This window comes from Colletotrichum siamense (genome assembly GCF_013390195.1).
Source record: "Colletotrichum siamense strain Cg363 chromosome Unknown KSG_Cg363_contig03, whole genome shotgun sequence".
Lineage (NCBI taxonomy): Eukaryota > Fungi > Ascomycota > Sordariomycetes > Glomerellales > Glomerellaceae > Colletotrichum > Colletotrichum siamense.
Window position 1 is genome coordinate 6,464,370 of NW_023501016.1, and position 26,906 is coordinate 6,491,275.

A 26,906-nucleotide genomic window follows, 5' to 3' on the forward strand; every position below is an offset into this window, starting at 1 on the left:
GTCAATGGGTAGTATCACATCAAAGTAGTTGCGTTGTGTCGGCGAATTAAGATAGGTTATCAACAGGTTCTAAATCAGTCGAGAAAAAACAACGTGAAACGAAATTGACGATGGCGGGAACGATGGCTGGAACCATGAAAATCATGGGACGAAAGATATTTTTCAACCAATGGAAGGCTGATGAGAGGTATTATTTCCAATGGAGATAGTCTCCAGCTTCTATGAATTACGTGCGTCGTCTAGAAAAGGAGTGAGTTAAATTACGCGGCGTGTCCCGATGAATCATTATCGATCGATTACTCAGTGAAAACCTTCAGTTCCACCAAACGGACCTTCTTGCCCTCCTTGGGAGTCACGAGAATTCTGACGGATTCAGTCGAGACACCAGTCCACTTTACGTTGGTGATGCCATTCGCCAGGGGCGCGTCGTACGTTGCGTCGGCTACATCGGTCCATTCGCCGCTCAAAACCTGCAGCTTGTAGCTCGCGGGAACATCGAGGCCCTTCTCCTCGTTCGCGAAGAAAGCGATCTCGGCGCGAGAAATGGTGACAGCTGCGCCAAACTCTGTGCTGACCCATTCCTCAGTTGTGCTGCCCTCAGGGGTATCGAGACCATTAGCAATGGTGTCCTGGGTCCAAAACCAGATGCGGCCGTCAAAGACGTCATGGAGGCGGTTGATGTCGTAGTTGACAACGGAAGTGTTGACAATAGGAGGAGTGATGTCAGCCTGAAGCTGGATCGCTTGGTCGAAGGGGCGGGAGACGGAGACGGTTGAGCGAGCAATGTCGACTGTCAGGCGCTCGAGCTTGTCGGATGAAGCGACCACCTGGCCGCCGACCTCAACGCGCAGACCAGCCTCGCCGTAGCGGTCACCAGTCGCATCCCACTGGACAGCAATCTCTTGACCGTGGTAGAGAATACGCTCGGCGCGAAAGTAGGAGATGGACGATGGGTCAGCCAGGGGGTTAACTTCCAGAACGTCGTCCGCGCGAGGACGAATACCGACGAAGCCGGACAGAATCAAGTCAACGTAGCCGGAGTGGAAGTAGTGGTGCGAGCGTCCCAGTCCGACAATCGGCTCACCGGTGTCAGGGTCGTAGTTCTCCTCAATGTCCAAGATGTTGTCGAAGTGCTTGTTGTAGTGCTGGTTGGCATACTGCTTGAGCAGCCTGGTGTAGTCGCCAACACTGACAAGCGAGGATGAGTTGGGGTAATGGTCGAGAACATTGGCGAGCGAAGTCAGGACCTGGGTCGTCTGGTAGGGCCAAGAAGGGCCATTCCAATGGCACTCAGTTTGGGTGCCCTCGTAGCGCCACACGCGCATATAATATTCGTACGAGGGTTCGACAGTGCGCAGTCCGAAGGGGCCGCCGAGTTGATCAGAGCTAAGAACGTGCTTCCACGCCTCGCCGAACTTGGCATCATCATCGGGAAGATCATGCGCCCAGGGAACAATACCAGCGAGCTCACGTCCTCGGATGAAGTCCCAGTAAGTCACGTTCTCGTTGTTGACGAAGAAGCGATCGATGAAGTGCTCGAATGTGGAGTTCCACAAGTCTCTCTGGAGAGTCTCCTTGATGGCGTCGGCGCGGTTGTTGTATTCCGCAACAACGTCGTCAAGACCACCCTTCAAAGCGGCGATCTTAGCGATAGCCCGCGCATTGGCATATTGGTAGGTGTTGATGGTAGGGCGGAAAGCCTGGCCTCCACCAAAGCCATCATACCCACCAGACGCGTCAATACTGGCGATAGTATACTCGGTCGCGTCGGCGAGGGGTTCGATCCAGAAAAGCCCCTTTGACTCATCGTAATGGTCTCCAACCCATTCGTTGTAAACCCTTTGCATGTCGTCAAGGAGCGAGATGGCGAGTTCGGGGTTTCCGTCGACGAGATAATTCCTCCAGACACCATCTGCCAAGCTTTCGGAGTACTGACGCGGGTTGCTGTCGGCGCTGTACATGAAAGTCGCATGATCTTGCTTGAAGCGAGGGTCGCGGCACCATCGGCCTTCTGAAAGATGGAAGATTGCGGCGCAATTGTTGGAAGCCCACGGCTGCGTCTGCCAGCCAACGTTGTCGATGAATTCTGTAGTGATGTAACCGTACTTGGTTCCGACATCGCGTTGGTGAGTGCGGAAAACATTCCAGCGGTAGTAGTAGACTTCGGTGATTTCCGAGTCGCTCGATTCGAACAGCGGAATACGGTCATGGTACCAGGGCGCATCGTTGCCGAAGTACTTCTCGGTAACAGCGTCCACGTCCAGTGCGGCCTGGGCCAAGCGCGCAGTCAACGGGACCGCCGCAAGAGTTGACGAAAGCTTCATTTTGTCGGACTGCTGGGCCTTTGGTGGGCAGCTAATGATGGCTGAGAGCTTGTGAATCCTCGGTCTGTTGACATGGTGATTTGCGGCGACCAGCTAGACGACTTTATATTACCAAAACTCCTCGCTGGCGTGATTCGATGGCAAGCTTTGTCCCCGGATATTACCATACTCGGTCGCCCCGACGGGTTCATGATCACAAACAACCGACCCGGCGTCTTGGCTTCGTACAGCAATTTCCGTCGCGAGCGGATCGCGGATGCGCGCTTCTTGGAACCTGCATAATGCCCTGAGCTAAGCACACCCGTGCCAATCGTACCGAACCGCTTCCGCTGGGATGTCATAGAACTACCGCGTCCTAACGGGTGACGATGACGACTGCGCGGGGAAGAGTTCGGGCCACAATAGGGGCTGGGGTCCCCGCATGTTCGGTCGATTAGCGCGCGAATGGAACCCCGCGACTCGAGTCGTGATTTACAGGGGGTAGATGATTAAGATATGCCGACGGAAAGATCGACGGGAAATCGAGAATACGAATATTTAGCGTTGTAGCTATGCATGAACAGTTCATGTAAGATGCTAAGCGTGGTTCAGGTACGAGATGACAGATTTAGCAGTTGAGCCTTTTGTGTCACGGTTCGAGTCTCGTCGATGGTAGTGTGTTTGAATATGGTGAAGCCCCTCGCCCTGGTCGTGTTACGGCTCTTGCACCAAGCGAGCTCAACTGATCGAGGCCAGAATGCTGGAGCTTTGAGCGTATAAAATGACCCTACATAGTGGTTGTTGTATGTCTGACCAAGTCTTGTTGCAGGAATAAGAGAAAAGCCTGGCGCGACAAACATCGACCGCCTACCGACGTGTCCTCAGCCACATGAAGTGTTGAAGTGAGAAGCCACGTTGACGAGCATATACTGAAATGGTCGTAGGCCAGGCGGCCGAGAGCTATGCAGCACAGCAGCGCGTACGCACCCGAAGGCGCGTAGAGCTACCTTAACTACGTAACTCTATGGTTTTAAAGCCTACGATTTTAAAAAAAAAAAGAAAAAACTCTTTATATTCTTTATAGATCTAAAATAAAAAGAATAAGATAAAAAGCTTAAAAATCTACTAAAAAATAAGTAAATTAAGCCTCTTATCTCTATAAAAATAATAATATCTAAGCTAACTTCTTACCCTTTAAGGGGGCTAATAATTTAGCCTCTAAATACTAAAAATACTAAAAAAATCTAATAAGCTTATTAAACCTTATTCTAATTATTCCTAATTATCTTCTTCTCTTAGCTTTTTAGGCTAAAAGATAATTCCTTATATCTTTATATATATATAAGAGTGCTATACTTACTAATAGAACTTATAATATATATTCTTATAATCTTATTCTTTTCTTATTTCTCTTATATAAATAGTATTTTATTTAAGTCTAAGTTTATAATATATTTATCTTTCTTATTCTTTAAATCTTAAAAATCTATAAATATAAGTCTTAAGTAATATATAAGCTTCTATCTAAGTTTAGGGATTAATATACTAGTTAATATATACTACTTAACTAACTACCTCTAGCTTTAAGATAAACTACTTAAAAGGGTAGATAAAATAGTTATTAATAGTTATAAAGCTTTAAAGAAAAGCTAAAGATTTATATAATAATAAGATAGGATTTTTATAATAAGGAGTTATAAATATAAGTTTATTATAATTATTATATCCCTCTAAAATTAGAGGGCTAGTAGCTAAGCTTTCTAATAAGAATAAAGTAGTTAATAGAAGTAAGATTACTATTATAAGATTTTAAAGTAAACTTATTAATAAGGGTAGCTTAAAAAGTTACTTTAGAGATAGCTATATAGTTTTATTTTTAGCTATTTTACTTAAATAAGCTATTACTATTTATATTATAAAGTAGAGTAGAGGATTCTTATAAATTAATTTATATCTATAAAACTTAATAATAATTTATAATTTATACTTATTAACTAAAAGTAAAGGGTTTTAGTAATAAAAGCTCTTATTAGTAGTAGTATTATTATTAAAGTAAGTATTAAGGAGTTCTTTTATAATAAAATAGTAAACTTAATTAATATAATAAACTTTATAGCTATAACTATTAAGTTACTATATTAAATTAACTATTTAAGTATATTATAATAAGATAGTAATAAGGTTATTAGGCGTTTTAAGCAGCTTATATTAAGTAGTGAGAGCTTTAATAGCATTAATAAATTCTTAGTTACTCTATTAGCTAAAGCTTAAGTCTATAAAGTAGCTCTTCTTATTAGTTTAATTTACTACTAAGTAGATAAAATAGCTTTACTTAACTTATAAGAAGTATATAACTATATTAAAATTCTATAAGTTATCTTTATATTTATTTATAAAGAGGTTTATATTAATAGCTCCCTCTTCTTCTTAGTTAGTATCTTATAATATAGTATTTAGTAGGTAAATTTAAACCTTATAGTAAGTATCTTTTATAATAAAATATATTAGTATAATAAGATATTTAACTTAGAGGAAGTCTTCTATAGAGGATATTTTAGGTATTATATAGATTAACTAGTATTTTAAATAATATAATAAGGTCTTAGCTAGCTTATCTTCTAGAATTATTAAAGCTAATAGTAAATTAGGTTTATAAAGAACTTTTTAAACTAAGATTTAAGTTACTATAATACTCTATAGCTTAATAAGATCTAACTTCCTTAAGCTATAGAGCTTTAATAAAGCTATAAAGGTATATAAGCTTACTTTAAGTAATTCTAAAGATAAATTAGGTTTATAAAGAGGTACTTTTAGTAAAGTAAAGTGATTAATATACTAACCTTATTTTTTTAAATTACTATAAAAAGTGTTTTATATAAGAGATAGCTATGTTTTACCCTCCTACTACTCTAAGTTTAGTAATAATTACTTCTCTTATATTTTAAGCTTAAATAGTATAACTACTTTTAGAGGGTCTATTTATTAGTATAAACCTAATAGTTAGTATTAATAATACTAACTATTCCTCACTTAATAAGTTTAAAAGCTTTCCTTTATTAATATATTTTAAATATTTATTATATAGTATTTTATACCTTATAATAGCATCTAAAGTAAATAGACTAACTAGTTCTTATAATAATTTTAGCTTTTTAGTAGGTTTTTAAAGTCTAAACTTTATATTTTTATATAACTATAAGACTTTATTAAATTCTGCTATAATATATTAAACTTATTCTATTAATATATCTTTAATTACTCTATTTAAGCTATTAAAGTTATTAAAGTTATTAAAGTACTTAAAATAATTAAGTATAATTACTTTAAAATATTAGATAGAACTAACTTATAGGATATTTAAGATAGTAAGCTATTAGAATAAGGTTTATTAGGAATATAATAAGAAGCTAATAAAGAAGTACTTAATATTTCTAGAGATTATAATAAGTTTATTCTCAGCTTCTCTATCTTCTTAGTAGTTATTATATATAAATATCTACTCTATTATAATGTTTAGTAGTATTTTAGCTTATACTTAATTTATCTTATTAGATAGTATTATAAAATATTTAATAAAGAAAGTAAAATAGTATTATTATATATTTTTAATTATAAGGTAGTCTACTTATAAAAGGCCTTTAAGTAATCTTAAAGTTAGCTTAATTCTCTAGCTGATATAATATATAGCTATAGTAAAGCTTTTAGTAATATTACTACTATTTAGTATAATAGTAATAAAAATAGTGCTTTAGAGGTTATAAGTACTTATAATACTTTTAAGTATCTTTAAGTATAACTATAAATATCTTAAGTAGGTTATTACTAATCTCTATTTATTTAGAAGATATTATTATAACTTAATATCTCTTAGTTATAGCTATATAGGTGCTAAAATAGGTTTCTTATTAAAAGAGGAGGGAGTATTATTAAGGTATATAAGCTTTAGCTAGATAGCTATTTTATTAATATATTTAATTAATTTATCTCTCTTATAATTAACTTAGAAGTATAATTAAGTTAGAATTCTAAAGGTTTACTTAGATTTAATAAGTTACTTAGTTTTATAGGCCTTAATAAAGCTTTTAGTAAAGGCTTTTTCTTAGATAGATATTATACTAATTAGGTTAAATAAAAGTGAAGATATAATAGTTCTTAAGAAAGGTTTAATATATACTTTATAGATATAATTAGTTATAGCGTAATATATAGGTAGTGAGATAAAAAAAGAAAGAGAGAGAGAATAATATTAAAGTAGTATATAGAAAGTATATTAGAAAATAGAGAAAATAAGAGTAATTAGTGTAATAGTTATTTAGTAATAGTTTATAGATATAAATAATAATTATATAGTTATTTACTTAAAGTTTATAAGTAGGGGTTATAAGTGAAATAGTAGTGATTTATAGATATAAGTAAGTAGTTATAATTATTTATTTTATTAAAGATAAAATAAAAAATAGCTACTAAGGTAAATTAAAGCTTAAAGTGAGAAAGTAGGCATAATTACTATTAAATTAGTAACCTTAATTACCTTATTTACTTATCTATTTATATCTCTTCTATAAGCTATTAAGGTAGTATTTCCTTCCTTTATTAATAACCTATCTATATTATCCCCTAAGTAAATAATTATTATACTTTAGGTCTATAAAGCTTATATTTTTAATAACTAATAAGTTTTTTATGCTTCTCTTTATTATAGTTAAAGATATTAATTAGCTTTAAGAGTAATACTTTCTAGTTTATTATAAGTTCTAGTTACTAACTAATTCTAAGAAGCGCCCTATTAATATAAAGTTTAACTCTCCTCTTTATATTATATTAAATAACTTAAGTTTAGTAGTAAGTTCTTACTATATATCTTTATTATCTTTAGCTATTTAGCTAATAGGTCTTTTTATAGTCTCTTATAAGCTTTATTTAGTATAAACTTAAACTCTTATAGCTTTATAATATATACTATAAAGTAGACTTTAGTTTGTTTATACCCTCTATATCTATAAAGTAAGTTATAAAATAATTCTAATAAAATATAATAAGTATAAAATACTTATTATATATAGTTAGCTACTTAGGTGCTTCTTTTAACCTCCTCTATAAATAGGTGTTTATTATAAGTAGCTTTATAACTTATTATAAACTTTAAGTAACTAAAGTTCTTAATCTTAATTATTTAGTAATATCTTATAGCTTCTTTATTTAGGCCTTTAGAGGTTATAATACTATCCCTTATAACTACTATAAGGCTTATACTTACTCCCTTAGGGATAATTTAATTAGTACTTAAGTTTATAAACTATACTTTAAATATATTTTAATACTTAGTAAGCTTTATATAAACTATATTTATTATAAAGATACTTTAAAAGAGTACTTATATAGTAATAAAGAGGTTTATAAGGAGTTTAGCTATAGGATAAGAAAAGGGAAGAAGTATTAGAAGAGTAGTAAGTATATTAGCGTTAAGGTTACTAAGTTAAGGATTAACTAGCAGACTATAAAGTAGCATTATATATAAGTATTAGATTTCATAGAGAATATTATAAGTATAGTAGAGAGGTAGATCTATAAGTATAAAGCTACTCTTAAGTTATTTATATTTATAAACTACTTATTTATAGTAAAGCTTCTTCTTAATTTTAACTATAATAAGATAGAGGAACTTCCTTTTTACGTTTATAGTAAGGCTTTCTAAAAGGCTCTATTACTAAGAGGTAGAATAAAGGGGGGGGTATATAAGGTAGCTAGAGGGTTTATAGCTATATAACTAAGTTAATTTTATTATATTACTTTATCTTTTTAGTCTGTAAAGTAATTATTTTATATTATAATTATAAAGGAATAAGCTATCTTAGCCTAGCTATTTCATTAGATAATCTTTTATTTATTATTCTATACTATTATTTTATAGGTGTTCTTATAGGTATTTAGCTAAAGATATACTTTTTATACTTCTTATTTATAGTGCTAAAATTACCTATAGTGTGAAAGCTTCTATTTAGCTTATAGCTTTAGATACTTATAACTTAAGTAGAGGAGGAACTATAAGGGATTATTAGCTTAAGGAGATAGGTATTTAGTTTTAATAATAAGCTTTTATATTTAGTTAGATTTAACTTATTTTTATTTATTATAGATATAAGATATATGTTTTATTTAGGTGTATTTAAATAAGATATATAAAAGTAAAGGGGTAGAGGTAAATCTAAATATAAGTTAAGCTAAATAATCTAAATAGAAGAGAACTTATTTAAACTAGGGAAAAGAATACTATTATATCTACTAATATATTAGAGGTATAAGGAGGTTATTTTCTTATAACTTTATTTATAAAAAAGTAGTTTATATAAGTAGTGAGGGCTAAATAGGTAGCTAGTAGTATAAAATAGTATTAAAGCAGTTATTATATTTTATTTTAATCTATAAAGTAATAATTTTACTCTATAGTATAAAGCTTTAGGGGTAAGTATAAAATAAGGAGGGGTGTGTTAATAGAGCTTTACTTTAATAGGGAAGAATAGGAGACTAATAAGATAGTTTTTTAGCCTACTAAGGGGATTTATTAGGGAACTTATTAGGCTACTTTAGTCTCTTTTTATAAGTTTTTTATCTTTAGGATCCTTATAGAGTGAATAAATAGAGTGAATCCTATTAAAGTAATATAGGATAAAGTGTTTAGCTTAAAAAGAGGGGGGGGGTTTTTACTATTCTTAGTTATAAGTAGTTTTATTTAGCTAAAGCTTTAATTATCTATTATATTATAAATTAAGAGATATATAATAGATTATTAATATTAGCTTAAAGAATAGCTTTATAGTTATTAGGGCGTTTTTATAAGAGCTTTCTATAAAGCTAGCTCCTTCTTATCCTTATTTATTTTAGCTATATAGTTTATCTTATAGTAGAAATAAATATTTAAGGAGGTAGATATAAAGTAAGCTAATTAAGGTCCTTAAAAGTAATAAAGGTAAAATAAAAAAAGAAGACTATTAGAATAAATAAAGTGTATAAAGGGAATAGCTTCTTAGGATAATAAGACTAAAATAGTTAGCTAGTAAGTATCTTTTATAGATATAATATAGCTAAATAATACGTATAACACACTATAATAAGTAGTAAGTAATATTAGACTAAAGCATACTTATACAGACTAAATAACTTATATTAGTAGCTATAAGAGGTAAATAGAACCTTATAAGTAGTATAAAGAGGGATAAATATATAGTTTAGGTCTATAAAGCACCTTATTAAAAGAAGTATATAAAATAGCAGATATAGTATAAATAGGCTAGATAGGAGCTAGTATAATAATTATATATAGCTTTAGCTAAAGTATAAAGAAAAGAATAAAAAGAAAGAGGTAAGGTATTAATATGCTAGAAAGCAAAAACGCTTATATTAATTCTTTTTAATATAAATACTATAATAATAATAATAAGGCAAAAATAATAGAATATAAGGGGTGGTTTAAGTAAGGAGATCTAATAAGAGATAAATATACTGCTATAATAAAGGTAAACCTTATTCTATTAGGCTAATACTATAATACACCTTTATAAAAAGTATATAAAGCTGTAATATTAATAAACTAAAGTGAGAAGAAGTAATAATACCTATCTTATAACACTAGTTATTTATACTACTAAGGTAAAGAAGAGAGGGTGTTTATATAAAGTAAAATAGAGTAAGGGTGTTATAAGCAGAAGTATCCCCTTAAATCCTAAATAATATAAATAGTATAATAGAATAAAAGCATAAAAGTAATAAGATATAATAAAAACAAAACGAAATAGTATAAACTAAGCTTACGCCAGCATAATTCAGGTTTATAAAGTATTATCTAGTAATATTAGTTAGGCTATAAAGTTATAGCTATAGTGTATCCCTTAGGTATCCTCTTAGTAATTAACTATTCTTAAGTAATAATATAATTAAAAGAGGGTAGAATAACTTTTAGTTATTAATATAATAGCTATATTACTTAAGCTATATCCTATTATATAAGCAGTTACTCTAACTCTTTATCCTTAGAATTATTATTTAGCATCTCTATATTTAGCTGCTCTAAGGGTAGGAATATACGCTTAATATAGTTTATAAAGTTATTTTAGAGGATAATAAGGTTATTAGGTTCCTAAAAACCCTTAAGAGATTAGATAAACTTCTTTAAGTAGTTCCCTATATATATTAAACCCTATAGGGGTTCTTTAGTAAGCATAATAAGCTAGTATAAAGAGTTCTTTAGAGCATAAGAGTAGATTTAAAAGGAACCCTTCTATTTATAGTCTAACTTAATGTTTAATAACTTATTAATAGATTTTATAATATTAAAGGATAGTATTAAGTCGCTTATATTTAAGCAGCTTAATTAGAGCGTATAGGTATACTATTTATTAAACTATATAGTAATATATTTATACTACTTTATAATTATCTTTTAAGCCTCTTTTCTATCTCTATCTAACTAGCTAAAAGCTTATATATATATAGTAATTTCTTGTTTTAGCGTAGAGATATTAGCTTAATTAAGAACTCTCTATATAGGCGTAAAGGTCTTAATTAGTATAACTAAGTTATACTTATAAAGAAAGTAGAAAAAGAAGTAGCTAGTTAATACCTAAATAGTTATTTAGTCTATAAAGAGTATAATATAAAAGTAAAGTTAAAAATTATAGTTAGTATCCTTAAGCTAAGTTAATAAAGTATAAGTAATAAGCTAATAACCTTTCTTAATAGTCTTATTAGCGTAAGGATTATAAGCTACTATAACTTACTAGTAAAAGGTATATTTCTTATTAAAAGTAATAATATAACCTTTATTCTCTAGTCCTCTATTTATAATTAGTATTCTATATAACCTATAGCGATAGATAATATCTTCTTAGATAAATTTAATAATAAGCTTTAAATTAGCTTATAGTATCTATCTTACTTTAACCTATCTTATTAAGAGGTCTCTAGCTTTAATTATATTATATTTACTTACTTTCTAAATATTTAAAGCTACTTTTATAAATAGGAGTTTAGTAAGCGTTATAAAGGAGTGTATATTATTAATTTAGTATACTTTATATAGTTAATAGTCTAAGTATATTAAGATTGTATCTATAATAAACTTATAGAGGCTTAGCTAAAAGTAGTTATTAGTAAGCTTTTTAAATATAATATTATATCCTCTATATCTACTCTTAATATAAGTATAAGTAATAAGATAGTTTCTCTTAGTAGTATTATTAATAATATATTATAATGTTAGTTTATAAACATTTAGGTGTATAAATAAAAGCTTATTATAAAAGGTATAGCTAATAGTTTTTACTTATTATTACTTATATTAGTTTATAAGAATACTTAGCAGGTAGTAGAGAGTATTAAAGAAGTATATAATCTATTAAAACTTAGTTAATTAGATCTATAAATCACTTAATATAGATAGTAGTATTATAAAGAGGGAGTCTTATTTATTATTATTATTACTAATAGTTATAGCTATAATATCTATAGTAATATAAGTATCTTTATAGTCTTAAGCCTTATTAAAGAAGGAATATATTTATATATCTATAAAAAAGATCTATTAGTTAATCTAGTTATTAATCTCTCTTTTTACTTCTTTATCTTACTTATCTAAAAGCTTATTAAGCTTCCTAGAGAGGCTATTAGTAGTAGTGTTCTACACACTTAGTATATATTAGATTTTAAAGTTAAATATATAGATCTATATAATCTATTAAATAATAAGAGTATTAGAGAGATTAGAAGCTATACTATTAATTTAAACTATAAACGTCTTTATATCTATCTTAATAATAAAATAGTAGCTAAAGAGATAGTTATATATTTATTTTAATACTTTTAGAAGGCCCTAAAGTTCTTTCTTTCCTATATTATAATTAAGCTCTACTCCTACTTATAAGCTACTTTTATACTATAAAATATACCTTTTTCTATTAATAAATTAGCTAAGTATAGCTCTTTATCTTATACTATTAGTATTAACTACTAAATAGATAATACCCCTATTAAGCTTATAGTTAAGTTTAATAAGAATTAGAGATAATATAAGCTTATATTTCAGCTTATCTATAGCTTTTTATTAGTTAGGACCTTATATAAACTTAATATCCTTCCTTAGGAGCTTTATAAGAGGTTTAGTAATAATTAAAAAGTAAACTACCTATATTTAGTAAAATAAAGTAATTCTAAGGAAGGTATAAAGTTTTATAAGTCCTTTATAAGCCTCTTATTTAGTTATCTTAATGATTTTTAACTATTCTAGGCGCTAACTATTAGTACTATATATATACTTAATAATAGCTACTATAGTTTAAGCTTATTAGGATTTATCTACTAAGACTAAGTACTTTACTAACTTAAAGTTAAGCAGTATTTTATTAATATTCTAGACGTACTTAAGGATAAATCTCTATATTCCTAGGTAACTAAGTACTTCTTTACTATTATATTATATTATAAGGCCTTTTATAGTAATATTATTAAGGAAGGCTTTATAATAGTAAGGGATTAAATTATATAGGATCCTTATTATTACCCTTATAAACTAAGTAATAGAATTAATAACGCTTTATAGTAAAGTATATATATATAGCAACCTAATTAGTATAGTAAATATTATTAGGTCTTAGCTCTTTATATTAAGTAGGACTTAGTTATATCCTAAGAAGAAGTTAAGTAGAGAGAGAAGCTAGTATATAGTGAAGTCTTCTAAGAACTTATCTCTAGCTAGAGGTAAAGCTATATCTTAAAATATAACTCTATTAATCTAAGTAGCTAAATTAATTAAGTATATCTTTCTATCCTTCTTTCTTATAAAGAAGAAGAGGTTCTAATATAATATATAACTTTCCTCTAGAATACTTTTTTATAAGTAGTCCTTAAGTATCTAAATAATTTTAACTTTAAGTACTTTTAGGATTAGTATACTTTATACTTACTATGCTTTATATAGAATAATTTAAATAGATTATAATAAGGCTACTAATAGATAGATAGATTTATAATAGGGAAACTTTTATGCTATAGCTATCTCCTTATTCTTTTAGACTTATATAAATAGGGCTTTCTCTTAGTTAATTAAGTATAGTATAATACTAAGTAGTTTATTTAGTTATTCTTAAGTAAAATGCTCTCTTATTAGAATATTAGAGAACTTAGGTGTAATTAGGTTTATAAAGGGGTTTTTAGTATATATTTTAAGCTTTTTCTAGACTTTAGCTTATACTTTAAGCTTCTATTTAGGGTTTCTTTCTAGGATAGTACTATCTAATAGTATATTATTAATAGGGTGGATCTTCTTATCCTTAGTTTTATATATAGTGTTAACTTTAACTATATTAGGGGAGTTTTAACCTCTATTTAAAGTTTTATAGAGGAGTGTTATTCTTATTTTTATAATAGCTTTACTTAGAAGGTTCTTACTTTATTAAGAATAATAGAAAACTTAAGCTTTCTCTTAGGTAAGTTTAATACCTTACTTATTATTAGATTTAGAAATAGCTATTAGTTTATAAACCTTAATTAGTAAGAGCTATTTTAGAAGCTTAAAGCTAGACTTAAACTTAATAAGAGCTACTTTATATAAAATCCTTTCTTAATATTTATCTTATTTAAACCTATCTATAGAGCTAAAGCTATAAGTAGTATATTAAGCTTTTTAAACTATCTAAGAGGCCTTAATAGTATCTACTATAGCAAAGTTATTATATAAGAGGGCTTTATAGTAGAGTATAGTATATTCTATAGTTCTAAACTATATAGTAATATTATTTTAAGGAAATAAAATATTTACTAAGTTACTACTTTATTAACTTAAAAGCTATTTATAGGACTTCTCTAGCTTATTAAAGAATATAATATTACTTAGTATCTTTACTATATTTAGGATCTCTTTAGTTATAGTTAATATATTAAGGCTAGCTTTATATACCTCCTCTATTTATAATAAGGCTTTTTTTCTTTTTAGACTTACTTTAGATCTATAATAATCTATCTATATCTTCTAGTTCTTATAAGTATAATTTAGGCTATAGTTCCTAAGTTTAATAAGTTTAGTAGTTATAGAAGTAACCTTAAGAGTAATAGCTTATTAGATTAATACTTTAAGAATTTACTAAAAGAGCTTACTTTTATAGTTAAAGATACCTTTAATCTTATCTTTATTTTTAAACTTAACTTATACTACTATATCTAAAGATAACTACTTAATATTAAGTATTTAAATATCTTCCTAGCTACTAGTTCTCTAATCCTCCTCTATAGTAAGATTTAGAGCTCTATCTATTCCTAATTCTAATAAACTAGCTACTACGCTAAGTATAATAGTAGTAGCTTTTAGTTTTCCTCTTTTTTAGGAATATAATAGGAGCTCTAATTCTTATTAAATATATCTAGGTTAGGGATAATATAAGGAAGAAAGGCTATAGACTAGTTAGTAAAAAAACTAAAAGTATACTTTAGTAGGTACTAAATAGTATAATAGTAAAAGTTATTATTAATCTATTTATCTATATAGCTAAGTCTTATCTTAGTTTAATAGATAAAAAGGCTACTAAGAATTAGGCTTTTTAAGGTCTTATTAGATAGGCTGATAAAGAAACCTATATTAGGTATATAGTAACTATTAATATATATATCCTCTATAATAATACTTATAAACTATAGTTCTAAGGTAGTAATATCTATAAAGCCTCTAATTATAATTAAGGTTAATATAACTCTATTTTAAAGTCTATTAAGGTTAATATAGTTTTTAGATATAATATTTACTATAGAGCTAGTATTAATAATTCCTAATTATTTCTCTACTAAATAGTATTTAATTTAAATAGCTACCTAAAAGTAAGGTATAATAAAGTTGCATACTATAACTATATACCTTCTACTTAAATAAGGCTTAAATTTAAGTTAAGGTTACTAAGAGTCTTCTATAGTTAAAACCTTAATATTAGTTAGTCTAAAGCCTTATAATGTTAATATATCTACTATATTTATATTAATATAGTAACTTCCTCTAATAGGTTATAGCTCTTCTATTAGTATATTAGCATTACCTTTTGCAGACTTAAGATTACTATTCTTAAGCTATTACTAATTAGTTCTATATATTTTATCTTATTACCTTATAAGTTCCTTAATACTCCCTTTTTAGCTTTTAACTTATACATAAGTATTAACTAAAGCTAGGTTAGTAGTAACTATATTATTACTATATACTTAGTCTTAATATTACTTTATATATATAGCTATATATTAGAACTTAAGCTGTCTATACTTTAGCTAGTTATTTAAGAGAAACTATTCTAATAAAGTGATATTATTAGTCTGCTTTTTGCTATAAAGGGCTATAGCTTAAGAGTAGGTTTCTTTTAAGTCTTAGAAGAAGGTTATTTAGTATAGCTTCTTAGTCTCCTTATAGTAAGTAGGTTCTTATAGTTAAGGTTATAAAAGGACCTATATAACTATTTTATTTTTAATTACTTCTTTAACTTAAGCACCTCTTATAGGTATAGCGCCTTATTAAGTTAAGATTTAGTCTATAAAGTAAGCCTTCTTTACTAAGGAGTTACTATATAAGGTATATTAGAAGTTATTATTCTTTATTCTAGTAATAATATTAACCTCTACTAGCTTCTTATCTCTTATATAGTTAATATTAACTATATAGCTATATATATACTTAATATTAATATAATTAATAATAGTTATTAATACTTATTATTTAGCCTCCTCTTATTCTCTCTAAGCTTTATCTATAATAATTATAGCTTTCTAATAATAGATAAATAATTTTAAGCTAAATATTTACTCTAAGTAGTATTTATTATAAAATTATTTTACTACTACTTCTAGCTAGAGGTATACTTTACTTTAGAGGATATAAACTTAAATAGTTATTAGGTTAAGTATTAAGTTCTTCTATCCTTTATTAATAATACTATCCTAAATAATATTATAGTTAGTATAGAAGCTAATATACTATCCCTTTAAGTAGTATACTACCTTAATATTCCTTAACTTATTTATAATATTATATTTAGCTGTATAATATCTATTTATTCTATAGGAGTAGTAACTTTTAATCTTAGGTATATTATATTATATCTAATTTATAGTAGTTAAGCTTATAAATTAGCTAGCCTCTCTTTACTATCTATAACTTTTTTATACTATAGATATTTAGTTTATATTTATAATATAACTATTTTATACTAACTTAAACTATTAGCTAAGATTTATATTTAGTTTCTAAATATTAACTATAAGTGCTTTTATCTTCTCTTTAGTATTTATACTATTAAGAGATATTTAGTATATCTACTCTTAAAAAGTAATAACCTTATTAGAGTCTACTATTTTTAAGTTACTATATTACTATTAGATATAAGTAACTTATATAAGCTAGTTATTAGGCTTAATAAGATTAGTAATTAGGGGAGGAGTAACTATCTTTATAGCCTTCCTTCTGCTAATATATATATAAGAGTTCTCTTTAGCTGCTTATTTAATAATTATATGCTTAACGCTTAGCTAAAGTTTCTAGAGTAAATCCTTAATATTATAAGAGAGAGCTTTTATAGTAGCTTTAATAGCTTCTTTTAGTAGGTACCTATAAATAAGGTAAATAAGATCTTAGTCTTAATACTTTAGGAGTTCCCTTATAGTAGCTTTATAGTATAAGCCTTTAATATAATTAAAGAGGGCTATAATATTAATAGTGTTAGTTTTAGAGAGGGGAGGCTTATCTTTAATTACTTAGAGCTCTTTATTAGGATCTTAATAGAAGTTTTTATCTATAATACTATATTAGTTAATAAGGGTAGCTTTAGTAGCTTCCTAATTATTAAGGTCCTTAACTAGTAATTTAATATTTTACCTTAAGTTCTTAAGATAGTAGAGATAAACTTTTATTAGCTTATTTTTATTAATCTAATAAGCTTTATAGGACTAAGAATTATAAGTCTTAATAAAATCTATAATATTATTACCTATAAATATAGGAGTATTCTTATTCTAAAAGGGATTTATTATAATTAGTATAAACTATTAGAGGTATAACTCTATTAGTTACTTAATAATTCCTATTAACTAATCTATAGAAATATAATAAGTATTATTAATAAGAGCTATAAGCTACTATTAAACTCTATAGGTGTTATTACTTAAGGTGTAATAGGGATTAATATTAAGGGCTTATTCTTTACCTCTATTAATATTAATATAGAGGTAGGTATTATTAGTAGTATAGTTAACCTCTATAAAGTTAATATTAATAAATTAAGCTTATAAACTAGAAGAGCTATTAAGTAAGCTATCTTTAGAGGCTAGAATTACTTTAGCTTAATTTTAGATATTCTTAAACGCCCTAGCTTAGATATTAAATATATTAATAAGCTTACTTCTAGTAGTAAAGTTATAAGGAGTTAGGACGTCTTTATATAATATCTCCTTAATTATTTTAAGTTATATTTTAGCTATAGTAATTATTAATAATTAAGGTAGTAAAAACATAAGTTATTATTTTAAGTAGTTAAAAGTATTAATCTATTTAATCTTAAGTTTTATTATTACTTTTCTAAAAATATAATAAAAAGAAAAGAGAAAAGAGAAAAGAGTATAACTAAGTAAGTAGGTATTATACTTCTATTTATGCTAGTTTTAAGCCTAATTAGCTATATTATCTTAAGTTTTTATAGTTAACTTTATATTCCTTCTTTTAAGCTTCTACTAGTTAATCTATTAGGGGTTATATAGACTACTAATAGCTTTATAGCAGATTTATCCTATTCTTCTATAATAAACTTATTAGTTCTTAAAGCTATCTTACCTAAATATTATAAAGCTTTATATTCTTATTAGTTTAGAAGGCTTATTAAGTAGATCTAATTTAGCTTTAATAGCTTATAATATTAAAGAATAATAAAAGTAGAAATAAATAAAAATCTAATACTCCTTATTATATAAACTATAATACTTTTAGGGTTTTTTTTAAGGTTTTTTTATATCCCCTCTATTCTTACTAATAGAATTATACTTAGCTATTATACTTTTCTACTTACTAAGAATTAAGTTTATAAGTAACTACTTAACTTTTATTAATATATTATATTTCTTAATATTATCTATTTAGTAATAATAGTTATAGTTATTATATATATTACTTTAATCTATTTACTTAGTATAAGAGTAAGCTCTCCTCTAGTATTTTATATAGATATCTAAAAGAAGAATAAATCTACTTCTAAGTACTATTAAAATAGTTATAAGCTAAGTAGCTAAGAGCTATATAATATAATAGTATATATATACCTAAAGGTGTATAAAGCTACTTTAACTATATAACTCTATAGTTTTAAAGTTTATAATCTTAAAAGAAAAAGGAAAAGACTTTTTATATTTTTTATAGATCTAAAATAAAAAGAATAAGATAAAAAGCTTAAAAATCTGCTGAAAAATAAGTGAATTAAGCCTCCTATCTCTGTGAGGATGATGATATCTGAGCTAACTTCTCGCCCCTTGAGGGGGCTAGTAATCTGGCCTCTAAACGCTGAAAACGCCGAAAAAATCCAGTGGGCCCACTAAACCCCGTTCCAATACGTATCGTGGTAGATCTGACTGACTCTTTACGCACCGAAATTCGAAGGGCCAGACTTCGGTCGCGGCAGGACAACAGTTCAAATTTGTGGACCGTATCCTGGAAGCGCCGCCTCTCGTGCCGTCGATCCTCGGGTTTCCGCAGAGCGCGACCGGGGCAAATGCCGGGCGTTTTAGAGCGGGAGCTCCCGCACGGCACCGGACGGAGGGGACGAAGTTTAAGTAAAAATCAGATCGACCTGGTCATGTTATTTCCAGGCTGAGCCAACTGAACATCGTTAATGTTCGAACGACCGGGTATTCCTTCAGTAGGAAGGTTCCATTCTCAGGTTCTTGGCTTGAAATGAACCTTCCAACTCTGGCACCAATGTCCGGGCGACCCACTGAATTGCCTTGATGTGAAGTACGAGCATCCCGCGTCGTTTTCATCGAGTCCCATGGGCAATCCTTAAAGAGCGCGACGTCGCAAATTGAGGAAAGATCATGCAAATGGTCTAATGACAACAATCCGAATTCTTCATCCTCAAGATGGTTTTGTTCGGCGCCTTGATGCTCCTGGGGCTAGCAAGCCGAGCTGTGGGACATCCTGCTCACGGACCACGGCAACTCAGCAAGAGAACGCAGCTACTCAACAGCTATCGATTCAATACGGTGTCTTCTTACACTGCGGGGGATAATACGATCTTCCACGACCCGAAAGCTACCACCGAAAGAAGAGACGAATCCGCAGATTACGTTGAGATTGCGACGCTCAAACTCCGAGAAATTGTGCCCCAAGCCGAATTTCGGCTGGTCGACGACTCTTACGTCGGAAGCAATGGCGTGGCGCATGTGCATTTTCAACAAACCGTTGATGGCATTGACGTGGACAATGCACAATTCAATGTGAATGTTCGTTCTCCTCATCTATCATATCTGAATTGTATGGCTAAGTTGTTATCTTACGACAGATCTTGGGAGATGGAACCGTTCTATCGTTCGGCAGCTCTTTCTCTGAACACACTCCAGAGATACCAAGCATTTCCAAGAGATTCGGTCTTTCAACGACTCCCCTTGGAGCTTTTCAGACAGCAGTTCAGCTTCTTGATCTTCCGATTACAGGTGTCGCCGCATCTACAGCGGAATCTATTGATGATGATGGCACATATGTCATTAGAGGCGCTAGGGGCTCTGTGACCGATCCATTAGTAAAGTTGGCATATGTTCAAGTCAACAGTTCCGTTGCGCTGGCATGGAGAGTTGAGACCGACATTGGGACTAACTGGCTCCACACGTACATTGATGCCACAACCGGTAAAGACATCAGCGGTGTGGTTGACTACACAAATACGGCTACGTATGAGGTCTAGTGAGTAAATATTCTGACTCAATTCGTCTTTCCTGGACTAATCGGCCCTCAGTCCATGGGGAGCCATGAACCCAGATGAGTCGGCGAGGCAATCCGTTGCCAACCCGGAAGACACGGCTACTTCGCCCTTTGGCTGGCACTCCGATGGTACTCAAGAATACACAACACTCCACGGCAACAACGCTTTTGTCACCATTTCATCAGGCAACAATCCCAGCTCTCCTTCCCTGCTATTTTCGTATCCCTACTCTCCAGCCACGACAGATCCAGCATCATACGTCGAGGCATCAGCCACCCAAGGATTCTACGTCGTAAACAGATTTCACGATATTCTCTACAAGCTTGGCTTTGACGAAGATGCGGGAAACTTTCAAACAAACAACAACGGCAAAGGCGGTGCTAGCGGCGACCCGCTTGAGCTTATTGTGCAAGCATCGGGAGGCTCAGCGCAGATTTATGTGCCGGCTGATGGAAGGAGCCCTCGTTTGTCAATGGGCGTATGGTCTGGTACTCCTCGGCGCGACAGCATGTTCGATGCGACAGTTCTTTTGCACGAGTACATGCACGGAGTTACAGGGCGTCTTGTGGGTGGTCCCGCTACCTCAGGCTGCCTTTCAGACATGAACGGGCTTTCAATCAATGAGGGATACTCTGACTTCATACCTACCCTCTTGCGCGTCAAGGAGGGTGACACTAGGAGCACGGATTACACAATCGCAGATTGGGCAACTGGTCAGCCGATCGGGCTGAGATCTCACTATGTCTCGACCAGTCTGGAGACGACTCCGCTGACATATTCGTCCTTGAATGATCTGGTCAGCACGGGAGGCTTTGATTTGGCTACTGTTTGGGCTTCAGTGCTATACGACGTGTTCTGGAACATGGTAGACACCTACGGAATTGGAGACGTGAGCGCTGTCAGCTTTGACGCGAATGGTGTGCCGCAGGGAGCTCGGTATCTGCTGCTGAAGCTTGTTTTGGACAGCGAAGCTTTGATGCCATGCAGCGCGCATCATCTCCAAGCTCGAGACGCGCTCTTGGAAGCTGACCAGATTTTGACCGGGGGCGCAAACAAGTGTTCCATTTGGAAAGGCTTTGCTAGGAGAGGCTTTGGACAGGATGCTGTGTACGGTTCTGGAACGAGAAGCCGAGTTGATGGCTTTGCTGTGCCATCAGATTGCTAGGTGCCTATTGAGTCCGACCTGTCGTTCATGTATAGAGTCTCGAGACATAACCTTCGTGACAAGAGGCTTGCTCATTGGCTAATCGGTCAAGATGATTATTCCTTCAGCTGTTTTTGAGAACTTTCTCTCATTATCATTTAAATATGCCAGCAGGATCTTCAAATCACGTTAGCCCAGCCGGATGAGTCACGCCGCCGCTGAACTCCACATTCGCGGCCCCATTTGATCACCGGAACGGAAAGGTCGCTACAGCTAAGCACCGTCCGACCCTCCGAATCGCGTCCTCCGGCTTTAAACATATTCCCGCGCCTCAGCAGCTCATGCTACAAAACCTGCGTCTTACCGCCTCCAGGCTCAATGCTTTTTGTCTTCGACTTGCTTATTCTCAAGCTTACGGAAATTTAGCCTATCATGGCTTCAGAAATTCAAATTCGTCCCGCTCAGTCATCGGACGCTGACGCAATCGGCAAGGTTCATAATGAGGCCCTCAATCAGTTCCATGAGTTTTACCAAGCCTTTTATGAACATCCGATCGAACAGATCATACAAGCAAACACAAGGAGCGTGGTGCAAACCCCCAAAAACCAATTCTACGTAGCAGTAGATGAGTCGGACACTGTGGTCGGTTTCATCAGGTACCACGTCGTGGATGCGACGGAGCCGAGCGATGCAACCACAACGGTGGAAGCGCACGAAACTCCCACGGTCACAACTCCAGCTTCAAATCTGTTCGCCATCAAGGACCACATGAAGGAGCTATGAGAACGCTTTGGTCATCCAAGAGAGGACCAGATGGATGCGTGCTATGAGAAGGCTGTGGACGGGCGAAAGCACAACTGTAAGACCCCTTGGGAGCCTGGATCGAGGCCTGCCCTAGCTTCGGGAGCATGACCTTTGGTGAAAGTTGCTGATGTTTGAATTTGTCCAGATATTAAGCATATCATGGTTGATCCAAAATATCAGCGGAAGGGTATCGGAGCCAAGCTTTTGCGGACGGTGATTGATATCAGTGATTCTGAAAGAGTTCCAACTTTCCTTGTGGCATCAGCAGAAGGTTACGGTCTCTACAAGACGCTTGGGTTTGAGGACCTAGGTACTTGGACAATTGACAATGGCCGCTGGGCGAAGGAGATAGTCCAGCATGAACGTGATCTTGGTCTCGCTGGGAATGAGAGACTGTCTGAACGGTTCGCCGGCACGCACGAGGTAGAAAAGTACATGATGAGGTGGGAGACAAGGGAATGATCACAAGAAACTTGGGACAGAGCAAACGTGAAGTGGGCCAAGAGGGGGACACCATCCTGTAGAAGGCCTTAGTTGATCAAGGCTCTGGCTCTGGCACTCGGGGAGCGAAAGGCCTTCGCCGCCCGGGTCATCCAATGAGCGCGGAGTCTGCTGTTATCGACTGAGAACCCCGCGCCTTGTAAATAATCTTTGAATAAACTCATAAGAGCCCAATTCTTGTGAAGAGACTAGATTCAACCGCGCGTCGGTCTTTGCTGAGTCAATGCTGCGAATGAAAAATCGTGCATTTAATCGGCAAGGTTAATATCAAGGTGCGAATATTGGGCGGCAATATTTTGGCAGTTCAACGACATTGCAAAACAGACTCTATCAATCGGCGGCCTCTTGAGAAGCCGACGGGTGAACACCTAAGGTAGAGATGAGATGTCGGGGACGTCATCGACGGCAGTGAACCAGGAACGCAAAGCGCATTCATCTAGGTTATATGGCTGGCTATCTCCACTCTCTCTTGTACCGAAAGTTAGGTCAGCCTCAAAAGCTTACTTGGACATGCACCTGTCAGTGCCAGATCTATCCGATATACAAGGAGCGGGTAGCGCGACGCACAGAACGGAAACAACTGCAACCGCTTTTCTAGAATTTTCGAATAGGACGAATTAAGATGTGTGAAGCCCGCGTGATTATCACTTGAACGTAAAATGAGGCTCTTTTTCTCTGGTAAACACCGTGGCTGCATGAGATAGATTATTGACAACCTTATGGGAACCACGTTGTGAACGATTCAAACGCCTGGTCTCGGGCCGAACCGTGCATGTTGACAACACCGATTACTAGGGGCGTTCGGGGACGAAAGCTAGAGGAGACATAGCGTCATGCAGGAATGACTCGACTTGACACGAACAGAAAATATCTCAGAGAAAGGGTTGCGTTCTTATTGATCGACGTCGAGTTCATCTGATCCCATCTCAGGGGACATAAGCCGCTATTCGGCTTCCTGCCGACGATGCTGGGCTATCCGGCGGAGCCGAGCGCGGACGATATGGGTGATTCTTTTGGGTGATGCTATGAAACAGCCCGTGGTCTCCGTGGCTCGAGCAGAACTCAATGAGTCCAGAACGACAACATGTAGACGGGCAGTTTACTGTCAAAATTGCTTTGGCCTCCCACCACCATGGAAATCTCGTGGGTGCTGCCGGTGAACCTGCCAAGGTTTTCGTGACAGACGAGCTAGAAAGTGTGCAGAAGGCAGGCATAAAGCTGCATCTGTCACGTATACTATGATTGATCTCCAGTTTGACGATTTCCGATGTCGGAGTTGTGGTGCGAAGCATTACATGAGCGAGTCTAGAGTGTCTCAGGGGTATTTGGAAAATGGCAAAGCTAGAGCTACCCTGGAGACTTCAGCAAAGATAAGCACCTATTCTTCATTTTCAGACTGTGTTTTCGCCAGGAACTCAATCTTTGCCCATCCATCGGCGTACTTTTCATATCGCGAATTGGCCGATAGGCCGTGATAGAGGAAACTCACGCTCTGGGTTCGCGGCCTGGGCTTCATCACGATGCTCATTTCTGGCCAACGGTTAAAGTGACACGGACATCGCGGGGCTGCCGATCGGTATTCATATTTCCCATAACGTTTTTCTGTCGACCTGGTGTTTAATACCTAGATGTGCCGTAAAACTGAACATGACCAGAGCTGCCCGCAGGAACGCCCTACAATCGGCTGTGCGCGTCTCAAGAAACATGCAAGAGAAGACATCGAACGCTGCATAGAAGCAACGGAGCTACCCTCTGCACGACGTCACCCTCACAATGATCAAGATGATCGCTGATCCAGACTATAAAGTTCTCTGTGCGCGGTGTTCGTACTCGTCATACGTGACCGTCGAAAATTCGGACCAAGTGAAAAGCCTCTCGCTGTACATGAGATTGGCCGCCCACCGGCTTAAGCAACTTTGAAAGAAAACCGGCTTGTCAATTTGAACGTGAATGATGAGACTGGACGAACGGCTTTTCACTCAAGGAATGTCCGTGTAGGTAGCCATCCCGACCATCGACCATGGGTCACAGCGCCAATCACCATCGCCGCCGGTGGAATGCCACGCTTTGGTCCAAACATCTGAGCCGGGTCCACCTCGAAAAGACTTGCCCAAGTCAGAAGGAGCCTCACGGAAGAGCCGTGGCCAGATGTTCGTGATCATTGCGGAAGGTTCGGGTTCGCTGGTAGACACGAACACCCACACGGAGCATCCGGGTCTCGGTTTGCACTCCCTGATTGAGTTATGGTGCAATTGCGGAGCCCCGAAAGTCTTTCATGAATTGATTTGAGATGATTGAGGCTCACGTCACCGAGGAACCGGCGACATGCTTTGACAGCAAACGGTCGGTATAGGTGTGGTTCGTTACGATAATCTCCATGTTACTTCCTACGAGCAAAGTGATATAAAATCATGGCGAATATCTTGTCTATATCACTTCTCTTTTCTCTCATCATCACACACTTCACTCTTCACTTCTACCATCTACTACTTCACACTTCACTTCAATCATCTACTCTTCTTTCTATTCCACACTCGGTCTTTCGAAACTAACTTCTCATCTCTTCAAAATGAAGTTCTTCAACTCTATCATCGCCTTGTCGGCCCTGGCGGTCAGCATCAACGCTCTTCCTGTCTCTGTCTCCAACGATGAAGACAACACTTTCACGTAAGCAATCATACCTTCATCCTTAATTCGTCGACATGAATCTTACCTATCTACACAGTGATATGGCGATCTCCGATCTTGCCGGCCGCCAAGTCCCGCCTCCTTCGGCTCTGACTCCGGCCCCTCAACCCGAAGATGAGAATGAGATGGATGAGTGGGAAGAGGAGGCCTTCGAGGAAGATGATGTCGAGGACGATGGCGAAGTCGACGCTCAGGGCAAGAAGAAGAAGAAGAAGGGCAAGAAGGGAAAGAAGGGCAAGAAGGGCAAGAAGGGTAAGAAGGGCAAGAAGCCCGCTGAGGCCGAGCAGCCCGACGCCGTGGCCCCACCTCCGGCTGCCGGAGCCGCCCCGGTCCCAGCTGCGGGTGTTGCTCCAGCTCCTGCCGCTGGCGCCGCTGCCGGCGCTCCTAAGCCTGCCACTCCTGTTCCCAACGCTACTGCTCCCGGAGCTGCCCCGGCAGCCACAACTCCCGCCGCACCCAAGGCTCCCGCACCGAAGCCCGCCGGACCTGCAGCCCCCGCTGCTCCCGCAGCACCTGGTGCCCCGGCGCCTGCGCCTGCCGCTCCCAAGCCCGCCGCCCCCAAGCGAGCTATGGCTTTCGCCGCCTAATTCGGAGACTTTCTCTTACACTAAGAGCGCTGGCGTTTGGAGAGCAGGAGCTGGGAGCTAGGAGCTAAATTGTACTGGAGGAAGAGGGTTAATGGTTGCTGGTTTCAACACTGGGGTTCTAGGGGTCTTTCTTTATCTGGATTTTGTATTTCCATAGTCAGTATCATGCGGTGTTTGACACGGCGCTGATACGCATTTAATGTAAAAACTTTCCTTGTTTCCTATAAATCGCGACCCTTTTGCGTGATGATCCAGATGATTGAAGTGTTTGGCACGAATAGGAATTGGGCTTTTAACCCTCCGAATTTTCAACCAGAACATTAGTATTGATGAGAGGGCCACATTGGTCTTTACTACAATATGGTATTGTTGAAACAAAGCCATAACCACCCCAGATGCCTGGCTTTTCGTATTATCACAGGTTTTGTCAACACCAACAGTAATCTTTGGTATCAGACTGACTCAGTTTCAACGCCTAATCCGGTGTCTGTAGAGCCTAGACTTTCTGGTCTTTATTTGCATTGGGAAAATGCGATTGTCCAAACTCAGCAACACGGGTGTCATGGCTCCCTCGAATGCTACTCACAACCACAGCAACCTAGCTCGGGAAAGACGGGATGGCGTAACCAAGAACAGCAGTCGGCACCCCATTGAAGCCCCTCGCCATGCCGACTTGAACTGCTACCACGGCAGCATCAACCAATAACACCCCTGACGTGCCATGCGATCCAACTCCAACATGGCCAACATTGCCAACAAAAGCCATGACCAACCACCCAATCTCCAACGCGGCTGCCGTCCGCGGCACGAAAGCTAATTTGACGAAAGTTTTCATGTAACAGTCGTGGTTTTGCAGCAGTCGTATCTGCCGACCCCTCCTCTCCAAGAACGACGTCGCCGC

The 26,906-nt window shown here is 34.7% G+C and overlaps 3 protein-coding genes across 3 annotated transcripts; 2 read left to right on the forward strand and 1 right to left on the reverse strand.

Annotated features, from left to right (window-relative positions):
• Nucleotides 1-296: 296 nt before the first annotated feature.
• On the reverse strand, nt 297-2,324 carry hypBA2 (Beta-L-arabinobiosidase; the record flags this gene model as incomplete). The annotated part of the gene is made up of 1 exon (XM_036637579.1): nt 297-2,324. The coding sequence occupies one exon, from the start codon at nt 2,322-2,324 to the stop codon at nt 297-299; it is 2,028 nt and encodes a 675-aa protein (XP_036498749.1).
• Nucleotides 2,325-19,442: 17,118 nt separating this feature from the next.
• Nucleotides 19,443-22,208, forward strand: NpI (Extracellular metalloproteinase NpI; the record flags this gene model as incomplete). Its single annotated transcript, XM_036637580.1, has 4 exons — nt 19,443-19,805; nt 19,865-20,262; nt 20,315-21,170; nt 21,852-22,208. The coding sequence occupies 4 exons, from the start codon at nt 19,443-19,445 to the stop codon at nt 22,206-22,208; spliced, it is 1,974 nt and encodes a 657-aa protein (XP_036498748.1).
• A 3,091-nt stretch (nt 22,209-25,299) lies between these two features.
• CGCS363_v005732 (uncharacterized protein) lies at nt 25,300-26,005 on the forward strand (the record flags this gene model as incomplete). Its single annotated transcript, XM_036637581.1, has 2 exons — nt 25,300-25,397; nt 25,456-26,005. The coding sequence occupies 2 exons, from the start codon at nt 25,300-25,302 to the stop codon at nt 26,003-26,005; spliced, it is 648 nt and encodes a 215-aa protein (XP_036498654.1).
• Nucleotides 26,006-26,906: the final 901 nt, after the last annotated feature.